General features: G+C 36.6%; 2 protein-coding genes across 2 annotated transcripts; one reads left to right on the top strand and one right to left on the bottom strand.

The window, feature by feature from the left end:
* Positions 1 to 180: 180 nt before the first annotated feature.
* LOC113113985 (cathepsin O-like) lies at positions 181 to 6411 on the top strand. Its single transcript, XM_026280636.1, has 8 exons — positions 181 to 663; positions 1036 to 1144; positions 1225 to 1364; positions 1501 to 1668; positions 2911 to 3032; positions 4017 to 4180; positions 4561 to 4653; positions 4974 to 6411. Exons 1-8 carry the CDS (start codon positions 496 to 498, stop codon positions 5006 to 5008), a joined length of 999 nt encoding a protein of 332 aa, XP_026136421.1. The 5' UTR covers positions 181 to 495; the 3' UTR covers positions 5009 to 6411.
* LOC113113986 (tryptophan 2,3-dioxygenase A-like) lies at positions 5188 to 12223 on the bottom strand. Its single transcript, XM_026280637.1, has 12 exons — positions 12081 to 12223; positions 11831 to 11933; positions 11440 to 11530; positions 10974 to 11044; positions 9819 to 9946; positions 9327 to 9513; positions 8985 to 9092; positions 8802 to 8913; positions 8659 to 8716; positions 7368 to 7447; positions 7110 to 7200; positions 5188 to 6918 (listed from the first exon to the last, which is right to left on the bottom strand). Exons 1-12 carry the CDS (start codon positions 12113 to 12115, stop codon positions 6759 to 6761), a joined length of 1224 nt encoding a protein of 407 aa, XP_026136422.1. The 5' UTR covers positions 12116 to 12223; the 3' UTR covers positions 5188 to 6758.
* Between the last annotated feature and the right edge of the window lie 1439 nt (positions 12224 to 13662).

Below are 13662 nucleotides of genomic sequence, written 5' to 3'. Positions count from 1 at the left end.
AATTGAAAAAAAAAAAAACCGATTAAAGTCCCAAAAAAGTCAAATTTTTTATGGTTTTAATGGTTAAAAGCTGATGGTTTGTAATGTGTGTAATATTATTTGTAGTGGAAACCGTTAGAACTTCTGTTATGGTTTCTATGGTTTTTGTTTGTTTGTTTGTTTTTCAGCAGGTAAAGGAGTAACCCATGGGCACCATTGAGTGTGATCTTTAGCTTCTTGGAAAGCCTTAGGAAAACTTGCTTTCGAATGTAATTAGACGCTACTGTATTAATTTCATGTAATTCAGTTTAGTGTGTATAACCTTTTCGTCTGTGATTCATTGGTGATTTATTTTCACGTTTGAAGAGTCCGTTTATCTCAGGTAATTTTTGTTCATCCGCCGCGAGAGGGCGATAGAGCCCTCTGATCTGCTGCAGGAAATAGCCGAGAGCAGAAATGAAAGTTGTTTAGGTGTACACAATTATTAACTGAACGTTTACTAATGACTCTATTTAAATGGCGTTTATTTTAACATTAGTTGCTTTGATAATTTACCATGAACTGCTCACGGGATCCAACAGCGTCGAACTAACCAGAAAAAATCTGACGGACGGAGAACAACTGAAGACGTTTCAGCGAGGACATGAAAACATTGAACACTATCAGAGACGGCTTCATTTTCAGGTACATTTAGTGTACTAACATTCATAGCTCACAAACTACAGCATTAAATACGATAAGTATGTGTTTCAAAACCTAGTGGACTGCCTTAGTAGACACTGTAGTAGCTCTAGGCGTCATAGCAAATACAGTTTAATGCGCCTTGGTGCCTAGAAATGTTGTCTACTTAGGCAGCTTACTCGGTTTTGAGAGACAGACAATAACTAGCTGATTAAAACCATAAAGTAAATGTACAGCTACTACTTGTCTCAATATAAAATATGACTTTTACGGAACATTATATATGTAGGCAATGCCAGTAATTTCTGTCATGTGATGTGACATATTTCCTCATCTCACCTGTTGTTCAAGGGCTCTTGTTTTGTCTGATTGTAGAACTCCCTCAAGAGACAAGCCTTTCTGAATTCAGTACTGGAGAGATCAAACCAGTCTGCACGTTATGGCATCAACCAGTTCTCAGACTTATCTCCACAGCAATTCAAAGGTGACTATATGCAGGGTATGGATGCTTACAGATGAATGCACGTTGTGTGATGTCATCTAGCATGTCTCATTTATTCTCAGATCGATATCTGACAGCCCGGACTGAGACGACTCCAAAGTTTGACCCCTCTAGGACTGGAATTCAAGTTAAGAACAGTTATCCACCCAAGTTTGACTGGAGGGACCATGGAATTGTCGGACCAGTCCGAAACCAGGAGTCGGTATGGCGTTGATATTAAGACTAGGGTTTACTTGTGATCTTTTTCCACTCATGCAAATGCTCAAAACATTTTTTTTCTTACTGTGTGTACGTAATAGTTAGGTTTACTCTGCATTTCTTCTTGCGTTTTCGTCTAGTGTGGAGGATGCTGGGCCTTCAGTGTGGTGGAGGCCATTGAAACGGTATCTGCTAAAGATGGTGGGAAACTGCAGCAGCTCAGTGTGCAGCAGGTTATAGACTGCTCTTATGAAAACGAGGGCTGCAATGGCGGATCTCCTGTTGGAGCTCTGGATTGGTTGGCACAGGTGCTGTCATCCGCTTTCTCTTTTTCTTGTGATGATATAACTGGGAGAGATTAAATAATGTTTATTGCTATTGATAATGCAATCACAGCCATAAATTTTGATGGTTTGGACACCTCTTTCCAAAATGTTTTCGACATTGATAATAATTAGAAGTTTTTATTGAGCACCAAATCGGTATATAAGATTCATTTCTGAAGGATTAACACTGAGACTAGAGAAATGGCTGCCTATCTCTCCCTCTCTCTCTCTCTCTCTCTCTCTCTCTCTCTCTCTCTCTCTCTCTCTCTTTGTGTATATATGTATATGTATATATACTGTATATGGACCATGGAAAACAAAATCAGTCACAAGAGTCAGTTTTTATTTATATACAGTTTTTTTTTTTTTTTTTTAATACATCATCTGCTTAACAAACAATCTTTGATGTATGGTTTGTTAAGATAGGACAAATAAAACAATTTAATGTGAAAATCTGGAATCTGAGGGTGCAAAAAAAGTCCAAATATTGAGGAAAAGCTCCTTTAAAGTTGTCCAAATCAAGCCCTTAGCAATGCATATTACTACTCAAAAAATGTTGATATATTTATGGTTGGAAATTTATAAAGTATCTTCATGGAACATGATCTTTACTTAATATCCTAATGATTTTTAGCATAAAAGTAAAATAGATAATTTTAACCTATACAATGTTTTGTTGGCTATTGCTACAAATATACCTGTGCTACTTGGTTGGTTTTGTGGTCCAGGTTCACATATAATAATATTATTAAAATAGAAAACATTTATTTTAAATTGTGACAATATTTCACAATATTACAGTTCTTTCTTCAATTTTGATTAAAAAAATCTTACAGCCCCCGAACTTTTAAACCGTTTTGCAACAAAGTTTATACAGGTTATTATTATCACCCTATAATCTTTATTTTTACATTTGCAAACAAGACTCTTACAGCTGATTAAAAGCAGTAATTATGTTGGACAGATCTGTTATATGTGTTGTGAAGTGCACATTCTATGCTTTTAAATTACACCTTTTTTTTGAGAAGCTTCTTAATTAGTATTTTAGTAAGGGTGTTAATTCATTAGCTGGCTGCAGCAGTTTTGAGAGGGTTAAAACATGAAAGTGAAGAAAAAAAAAAAAAAAAGAATTGGTCTGTTCCAGCCACAACAAGCTGCTGATCAAAGGTGTTTATCATCCCAGAAATTCCATTGGCACATTCTGTTTTGTGTATCCTTTTTCAGACCAAACTGAAGTTGGTGAATGAGGCGGAGTATCCCTTCAAAGACATGGCTGGGATCTGCCAGTTCTTTCCTCAGTCTCACGCTGGAGTGACAGTGAGGAATTACTCAGCTTATGACTTCAGGTAATGGATGAAGCATGCAGATGGCTTGAGCTTTACATCAATAGTCAGCTGTGCCGTTGCATTAAGTGCAGTGTAGACCTCATGTACTATTAAAACTCAAGGTTGAAGTTTGTCGGGATGTGGGCCAATGTTTTATGTTTACTCATCTGTTCTTGTCAACTCTGTTTGCAACTCAGGGTCAGGTGCTGAACGGCCACTGACTGTACACTCACAAAGCCCACGTAATGCTGGTCAAATACACAACCAAGCACTTCTGACCTGTGCTTCGTTGTCTTACATTTGTGTCAGATGTCACTCTGTCATATTTTCTTATTAGGATGATCCATGGTTTGGTTTCAAAAATGACAGTCTTTCAAACTTTCTATTAATCTAAGTATCCTGAAAGCTATGTTTTAAAGTTAAAATGATCAACAATCAATGTTGATATTAAATAATAATAATCTTGAACACCCAAACAGCATATAAGGATGATTTCTGAGTGATGTGACTCTAAAGACTGGAGTAATGATGCTGAACATTCAGCTTTACAGGAATAAATTGAAGTTGAAAATACTGTGTATTGAAATAGAAAATAGTTATTTTAAATTGTGCAGTATTTTTGAGTTCAATTTGGAAATCAATCAAGTAATCAATTAAGTCAATCTAAGTATTGTGTGCAGAGTCCCATGGGATTGTTCCAGTTGAAGACCCTGTTCAAAATTCTTTATACGTACTGTGTTGTTACCTGAATGATCCACAGCTGTGTGGTTTTTTTGTTTTGTTTTTGTTTTTTTTTGTTTAGTGATCGTTGTTCATAAGTCCCTTGTTTGTCCTGAACAGTTAAACTGCCTGCTGTTCTTCAGAAAAATCCTTCAGGTCCCACAAATCATTTGGTTTTCCAGCATTTCTGTGCATTTGAACGCTTTCCAACAATGACTGTATGATTTTGAGATCCATCTGTTCACACTGTGGACAGCATTTGACTTCAACTGTATGTTGCGGTAGTGGACAGGAGGAGGTGATGAAGAGTGTGCTGGTGGAGTCGGGTCCTCTCGTTGTCATTGTGGATGCCATCAGCTGGCAGGATTACCTGGGTGGCATCATTCAGCACCACTGCTCCAGCCACAACGCTAACCATGCTGTCCTGATCACTGGTTATGATACCACAGGTACACACACACAGACACGGGCGGTTAAACACTCTTTACTTGTGCCTCGGAGCATATAAAGGTTCAGAGCGCTGGCCTTCACGGATTACGTCCTGTCAAGGGCACAAAATTGAGCCGACACTGGCAAACACTGGCTGTGCGCCAACATCCTGATGTGTCTGCACTATAATCAGCAAGCTGTCCGCAGCATTTATCCTCTGCCATGATTTGTTTTCTCTTGTTTGTTTACTAGTTTAAATTAGGTACTTTCAGGGTAAAGTAGAGAAATGGATGCCAAAACTGTTACTGCTAGCTTTATTAATCATGTAGAATGACTTGTTATTAATCATTTACCATTTGGGGGTATATTTTCAATGATGTGTCTTCATATTTTGTTACAGGGGAAGTGCCATATTGGATAGTACGCAATTCATGGGGGACCTCGTGGGGTGACAATGGATATGCTTACGTAAGAATAGGGAATGACATGTGTGGTAAGTTTATATAGTGACCCACTTTTAATGCCTTTTTTGCCTTGTTGACAGTCACAGTGACACTCGCAATGCTGCTGTGAGGCATTGTGTGCGTTCATAAATATTCATGAAATGTTTGGACGTTGGCAAACAGTCAGTACTGTTTGTAATGTAAAAATTGAATCATAAATGCTTAGTTGATCATCTTTAAATTCATATCAGATGATTTAGAAATGAAGTAGCAATGTTATTTTGAAGACATGACCTTGTTTGTCGGTTGCTTTGAATGACTCTATGCAATGTCAGATGTCAATCAACAGCCAGTCTTTCTCTTTTCCCAGGCATTGCGGACAACGTTGCTGCTGTTTTTGTGTAATTGTCAATAATCTTTGTACTTCTGTGAAAAGACCGTGGCAGATCAACGTTTAAAAATATCACCCTCAGGATGGAAATCATCCGGTGTTGCCGATGAGAACTGGAAAGATTCTCATGGGGATGTGGATAACAAATCCTGTTGCCTCTCCAATGCAAAACAACGCAAGTACGCTGCTATTAGAGCTAATACACCACATTCCTAATCCCAGCCACTGTAGCCCAAAATAATCACAGTCAGAGCCGGATTCTATTTTAGTTATGCAACACACGCCGTCTAGATTTGTCCAGAAGGATGTTTTAGTCTGTAGAAAACACTGTTAGTGAATACAAGTGCTCAACTGAACACGTATTGTATTGTGACATTGCACTGATATAGGACACAAGTGAACACTTCTGCAAAAATGTGAAAATATTATTATACATGAATTTCTGATTACAACCCTAAGAGTTTTGAAAGAAAGCATGCTTATTACTACAGTATGTACCAGATATTAAAAATTTCTGCTTTTATAAACATTTTTAACTACAATGTTTCTGTTTTACAGTTTTGCATTTGCTAATGCATTTTAAAAAGAATCAGAAATGATCACGTATAGTATATAACTATCTACAAATCTAACTCTAGCACTCTATTCTAATTCTGTTCTTAAAAGAAGCATGTCTGTTTTAGACTTGCACTCTTTTTACTAACAGCTTGTTTTATTTTAAAAAAAAGAAGAAACTAACACTAGGCTCTAATCTTTTTTTATTCTATTTGTTTTATTTTTTATTTATTATACAATAAACAAAAGCAAAAACGTCCCGTAAAACTAGCTTGTTCTATTTTTTTTTTCCTATTCTATCTTTTTATAATTTTTTTTGTTTTCTTTTTATTATATGATTTTAAAAACCTTGCTATGTGTACTGCATTAAGCTAACTTTTGTTGATTTTGATTGCTTCTATTGTCCTCATTTGTAAGTCGCTTTGGATAAAAGCGTCTGCTAAATGTAAATATATGACCTTGGACCACAAATACCAGTCTTCAGTCGATGGGGTATATTTTTAGCAATAGCCAAAAAAAAAAAAAAATATATTTTGTAAATGTCATACAGTAAATATATCAAAACTTAATTTCTGATTAATAATATGCATGGCTAAGAATTAATTTGGACGACTTAAAAAGCAATTTTCTCAGTATTTAGATTTCTTTCTTTTTTATTTTGCACCATCAGATTCCAGATTTTCAAATACATGCATCTCGACCAAATATTGTCCGATCCTAATAAACCATACATCAATGGAAAGCTTTTTTATTCAGCTTACAGATACATCTATCTATATCTAAATCTCAATAAAAACAATTTGACACTTTTGTGATCCAGAGTCACATATAAACCCTATTCTATCTAAAGTTTACATTTTGACAAAAAACATTTTTTTTTTTTTTCAAATAAACAAGACGTTTCTCTATGTGTGTGTATTTTATTTACAAAATGGAAATCAGTTTATTACATATTAAAATATATTATATTGACAGTATATACACAAGTGCATCAACAGTTTTACTGATGTAGATATTTTGTTGACACTGTTGTTAAATTGACTTTTCATATTCAAATCTTTTCAATTCATATTCTAGAACTTCTGTAAAATCAGCACAACTTTGTATCCTCTTATTCTGTCATTTAAAAAGTTTTTGGTGGCATAAATCTTGGTGATGGGAAGCGTTTTTCTTCTTCTGTATACCTCCTTTCCTCATCCCTCCATCTGTTTAGTCTGAGTCATCGCTGCTGCTGCTGCAGTAGGAGCTGTCGCAGCATTCAGCCATGTACAGGAAGCGGTGCTCACTCGGGTCCAGCTTGGGAACCCACTCTCTCGGGACCAGGAAGGTGGCCAGGTTAAACAGATCCACAAACACCTTGTAGCGATCACTGGCAAAACATACATAAGGCCTATCAATACATCCTGTTCTTGTTTTAAAGTGGTTTTTGTTTAGTAGAAGGAATATTGCTGCCAATTCACATCTTTCCAGCATTGTGTTTCACATGGATAATTCCAACAAATGCATGAATTATGAGTGTTTCATCTGAAGGCTGGGTTTGTCCCAGATTATTTGGCCTACCTGACAGTGGAGCGCAGGTACTGATAGCCTGATGAGCCACCCGTGCCGTCTTTACTGCCAATCATTCTGTGCACCATACACACATGGTTGTCTAGGGGAAAATTCCTGCTATAAATTATTCAGGAAGTAAAATTGATATGCAAGTGTTATCTTTTATTCAGTGTTGTTGACACTCCTAATAGGCTTTGCCCCACAGGGTGTTTTAGGTCAGGTTTATTTGTTGTTCTGATGCTTTGTGCTTTCAGTGGTGTCACATACATCTCCATTTTGTCATGAGGGTGTCGATGTCCATCAGAGATGTCAGGAGCTGGAAAGGAACCTGAAATCGAGGCTCCTCCCTGAGAGCAGATGGCAATAAGTAGAATTACAAATGAGCTTTCAGAAAAGCTTTTCAGGAAAAGTACCATGGTATTCTTTTGAGTGGAGTATCGTGTAAATAGTAAATAAATGGCAAGTATCATTCAGTACCATGACATATATCAAGAAGTGCCATATTAAATCTGAATTTAAAGCTATATTTATAAATATTAAGATAATGTTTTGTAGCATCTTTCAGACAAGATAGTCAAATGTGACTTGGGTTGGTTTTCAAATATGTAAGTTTCCAACACTACAGGAATACCAATAACATGAACAGTTATCCTGGTTAATGTTAATTTCAAAATACAGTTCTACATATTTTTAACACACACACACACATATATAAAAGGAATCCCAGGCCGTATCATGTTGACGTCAACATAAAACATTAGCATATTGTCCGACCACTTGTTGGTCTGAATGAAAATGCAAGTTCATACTATACATAAAATAGCGGTTTCCCAGGGAACGCTGTACACAAAGCAGCACTGGCTCACAAACGTTGCTTTATCAGCATTACAGGCATAATATAATGAAATTGAGACCAATCACCGCAGATTAGCGAGAGGCAAAGAAAGGGTTTGAGAAAATGAGTCGTTAAAAGAATCGTTTGGACGTCGTTGATCAAAGAAGGTAAAAAATAAATGCATATTATAAGACAATGAATGTGTTTTTTGACCTGGCATGTATGTCGACCTGTTGTTGGGGACTCCCAAAACCAAAATATGTCATTTTCATTACATTTCCATAATAGTGGCACTTTAAATTGGTCGAAAGCGACAGTTAAAAAACGTAGGCCTATATTGTTCCAAAAGATTTGTACAGTAGGAAAATTATGTTCTTTTGAACTTTCATCAAAGAACCCTGAGAATTATTTCACAATTGATGATAAGACATGTTTCTTGGAAGAACAGATCAGTATTAGAAAAATTTCTGAAGGATCATGACACTGAAGACTGGAGAAATGGCTGATGGCTATGCCGTCACAGAAATAAATAATATTTTAACATATATTTAAATAGAAAACAGTTATTTAAAATTTACAAATATTTCACAATACTACCATTATCTCTGTTCTTTTTTCTTTTTCTTTTATTTTAAGGAAGCCTTGTTGAGTCCTAGAACAGCATGTTTGAACTGATTTGGTGATTAAATGAGCAGGTGGTCCTGCAGATAGATGTAGATGTACCTGTAGAAGTAGATCATCAGTGCTCCTTGCAGTGCTTTATAAGACAGCTTCCTCTGACCTGCACAGACAGAAGATATTCACTTGTACCAAAGGATGTGTCACTTGACACTGTATCTCTGCAGCGTCTCGAGAGCTTTGCTGACCTGTGCTTACTAAGTGATCATGTCTTTTCTCATCAAAGAGCGATAAGAAAATATCTCTCTGCTTACTGAGCTCGGCCATCATCTCCTCTTTCATCTCAGAGGCTGTTTTTTTCTATTAAGAGGAAACAAGAGTTGTCACTGACGTAAGCATGCCACAGAATTATCCAGGGATCCTCCACATACCTCTATTTTTTCCTTCTCTTTCCTGAACCCCTCAAAAATACTGCTTTCCAGTTTCCCCCAAAAATGAAAGCCATCTTCCTCCAAGCCGGGCGTTCTCTCCAGCCATTGCTGTAAAGTATTAAGAGTGCTTATGAGAAATGTTAATCAGCAGCTTGCCGTCTGTTAGATGAATCCTGACTTGATATATAAATTGGCTACATAACCTATTCCTCTCTGAATACCAATAACCTGCAATGAAATCCAGTAAGTTATGGTTCTCGCGCTGAATTTCATTGATTAATACAGTATTCATGACTTCACAGCTAATATTTCATCTTATAATGTCATTTCCCTCAGGTTTACCTCCACTAGCTGCAGCAGCGTGGGCTCCTGCTCTGAATGGAGGAGCAGCTCACTTTCCCGGTCACGGAAATTGTCCCGGTAATGCCTTCTGTTGTAGGGGACCCTCTGGTTGTGTGGGACCCCAATCTTGTTTTCCAACAATCGAAACTGCAGACTCTGGAAGCCTGAAGCAGGTGAGAGATATTCCCTGTGCGCGCACACACACACACACACACACACACAGAAAAACGCAGGTCAATCGAGCTAAATGCAATTATGCTAAACACTGCCATTGATTTTGATTTAACAAATTAGTGCCATCTAATGCTTGTTTACTAAGTTAGCTATCTCCAATCTCTTGAGTGTTAGCACATTTCCAACAGCAAGTTTGCACAGGAAATGTAATACTTGTTTTCAGCAGTTGTTTGGCAGTGAGACTTAAAAAAAAAAAAAAAAAAAGAAAAGAAAAAAAACTGTTAGAAATCGAATTAATGAGAAATATATCCACCTTACCTGAAGTCATAGAAGTCTAAGGCAGTCATGGTTTCCAGAACAGCGAACTGGTCAAGCAGCAATCTGAAGATCATCACAATCCTGTGGATGCGAGTGTTGACCTTGAGCATGTTTCGCTCGTCACGTACCTGAGGAAATATGAAGTACACTTAGACTCATTTCCAGCAGTCTTTATAATGTCCCTGACACATGACATTAACTAGAGAAGTGTCTTAAAGTAGACTGAAGGTGGCAGCCTCAAGCTGCAGAGCACATCCTTTCTTTGAACTGAACTACGTACATCAGAAAACTGAAGGTTTGGGCTGTTCATCTTTGTCCTGAAAGCCCCCAAACAATAAATGAACTGATTTTTTTTTATTAGGTTTAGAAGCATGCATATGTGGAGCTTTGACAAGAATCCCAAATATCCTTAAAAAATGAGAAGTAATATAAAAAACAAAACACTAGTTTGGAAACATATTAATAGTTGTATTCAACAAAGACGAAATAATGATATTTACAAGGTTAAAAAAGATTGTTGTACCATTCTTTTGAACTTTCTATTCATCAAAGAATCCTGAAAAAAAAGTATAACTTTTTCCACGGTAATATTACGAAGCCCAACTGTTTTCAGTGTTGTTGATAATAATAATAAATGTTTCTTGAGCATAAATTGGCATATTACATTGATTAATACTGAAGACTGGAGGAATGACTGCTGGAAATTCAGCCTTTACCATAATATATATTAAAACAGAAAGCATTTATTTTCAATTTTTAATGATATTTCACAATATTACAGCTTTAGCGAACATAAGAGACTTCTTACAAAAAAATCCTACCAGCCGTACTTTTGAATGCTAATGCAGAAAAGCACAAAATAAAAGATAATCACATTCAGATAATTGCCCTGGTTCTGTCTGAATTGGTGTTTTATTTAGAGATTTTTATGAAAACCATTTATCATCTCTCGCTAATCTCTTCTTTGTGCCCTGTCAGCCTTGAACCTTCATTAGATGGAACATTCTCCTAAAAAATGGTCTTTAACCAATTTTTAATAGGTGACTTATTAAATCTTAATCGTGTTACACTGATTCAAAGCAGGCCCATTCAAGTTAGGGAGCTAAAGCTGTTAACTGCAGCTGTTCTCCAGTCTTCATGTTTGAGGATACTCACATGTCCACTGATGAAGATTTCTCTCACTGAGTCCAGCTCCCACAGAACTTGTTTAAACCACAGTTCATATGCTGCAATGCATGGAATGAGTTAATCATTTCCTCAGGTTACATGTGAAAAGTCATTACATTCCAAGGTAAATGTGCTGAGGTGCAGTGCCACTGAACTCCAAGGTCATGGAAGTTGTTACATTTCAGCGTGTATTTATTTGTGTACGTGTTATGAGCATGAGTTTGAGTAATGCTGTGGTAGATGCTTGATTGTGATGTTAAATCAGTTACAGAACACCGGTTTTGTTTAGCTATATGTTGAGTTTTTGAGTTAGTCTTAGCTATTTTTGTCTGCGGTGAAACTTGTCAACTTTCAGCTTTCTTAAACAGGGAAATGTGTCGTGTTTTTGGAGCGTTCATTGGAGAGAGGCTAAGACTGATTTGCCCGAAGGCTGTTTAGCGTTTGTTTGGCTCACCTTGATGTGTGACGATGAACAGATGTTCGTCATGGATCTTGTTTCCCTTCAGCTCACTTTGAAGCACCTGAGATGTCACTATTTTATCCAGCTGGGGATGAGAGAACATTTTTTGTTTCATGGAAAGCAAGCCAAAAAAAAAGTCTGAAATTACCATTTTTTAAATTAGAACATAAAACGAAGTAGTTCACTATTTGCCATTAAAATCTGAAATGCATGCATTCCCCAGTGTTAATTAATTTGGCAACTAAGGAAGAACATACAGACCATTATAATAAACTTGAGATTCCAGGGCTGCCGGCCAATTAATCATGAACTATTTTAGGAGAAGCTATGCTTTATGCTTATTAAAAATATATCATTAATAAGCATGAGCTAATGTGTAGTTTACCTGCAGATAGTCACCGTACATAATACCTCCTTTGCTGGCCTTATTAACTCCAGTCTGAGAATCATCATTCTCATCTTCTTTCAGATGCTGCTTACTGCTTGACCTGTATTTTCATCAAATGCATCAACAGCAAATACACATTTCATTTTGTCTTCTGATTTCAGATATGGCAGAAACATGATCTTGAAGAATTGTGGCTTTGAGAGTATCATTGCATAATTTCAATGATCTAAATATGTTGAAAGCTTACACAAATTTCTTCTGAAAATAAGGACATCCACTCATGGCTGAAATATGAGACGAGCTGGATTGTTTTCTTTCCCTCCACTTCAACAAGGCAGATCTCAAGGATGTTGAGACGGTTTATAAGGTTTCTGTCCATGCTGACTGCCCAATCCCCTCCAGATCCATCCCACCTCCCTTCTGTCCATGTTCAACATACATCGTACTTTGTCTTTTTCTTATCTGAGGTGAAATCGAACTGAAACAGGCAAATTGAAATAGAACTTTGACTTCATAACCTTATGAGCAGGGCTTTTGTACATAAACTGTACGTATGGGATCATGTCAGAGGGTTCAGATGGACCTAGGCAGTTGGATTTCAACAGCGCTCCTATATTGACTCCCAATAAAAATGACAGAATTATGTCTTATTTCTACTGGACAGTCTTTTTACAGTTTCTAGAAATGTTTATAGAACATTTTGACGTACTAGCATACTCCAATATAAACTTGAACTCATTATGTCCATTGAGTGTCAGTGTTAATTTAGCATTATGTATTCACTGTAATACTTTCTTTATATATATATTAGTACATATACTTATTTTATTTAAGTTATTTTGCAGTGCAACATTTCAAATTTTTAAGTGTATAAAGGTTTTTTTTTTATCAATCATTTATATTTTATTATATTTCAGAAGTTTGAAGTTATTGATGAGAGAGGTGTGTATTATGATATATATATATATATATATATATATATATATATATATATATATATATATATTTTTTTTTTTTTTTTTTTTTGTACTAGTGTTTTTCATCCCTGAAGTTTGCCGTGCTAAATTTGGTTCTGTTGCACAAAATAATAATGTTTGATATTTGATTATGTCAGTGATCTGTTATGCACAAATAAATGTACCCGCTTACACTTTCCATTACGCTTCTGTTTTAGGGTTTTGAAGATCAGTATCCATGTGCATTGGATGCAGAAGGAACGTTTGGCAGTCAACACGAATGGTGAGTCATGCGTCATTTGAATCGTTTACATTCACTGAATCATTTCCGTGGACTCATTTATGCTTGTATTCTTGGAAAATCTTGTATGAGAGAATCTGGGATGATTAAAATGTTTATGGAGCCTTTGATGATCAGTCTTTGTATAATGTGTAAATATACACGCTTTTCAGCTGAAATTGTGGGTAACAGGTGAACTCTGGCTGGCCAGAACAGATTGTGAAAGGTTATAGAGTTTGGAATGAGAGTCTGGGGATCCGATGTGTGTGTGTGTGTGTGTGTGTGTGTGTGTGTGTGTGTGTGTGTGTGTGTGTGTCAGAGACAGACAGCGGGCTTGTCTTTGTGTGGTAGTGTCTTGTGTCCTTGTAAACACACAGTTTGCTGATATTGAGCGGTCTTTGACAGGGATTGGGTGTCACTGTCTTCATACCTTTTGAGAAGAGTTGGCTAATCCATCAAATCTGCCACTTGGGGCATAAGCGACACAAAAACGGCTGTCGGAGACAACGCTTTACAGAAATGAGTGACCTTCATAAGCCAAAGGATCCAGTTTAACTGGGTGGGAATAAGTGTTAAAATGAGTCATCCTTTTC

Source organism: Carassius auratus, chromosome 14 (assembly GCF_003368295.1).
Source record: "Carassius auratus strain Wakin chromosome 14, ASM336829v1, whole genome shotgun sequence".
Lineage (NCBI taxonomy): Eukaryota > Metazoa > Chordata > Actinopteri > Cypriniformes > Cyprinidae > Carassius > Carassius auratus.
Note: the sequence above shows the minus strand (reverse complement) of the source record. Positions and strands in the feature narration are given on the sequence as shown.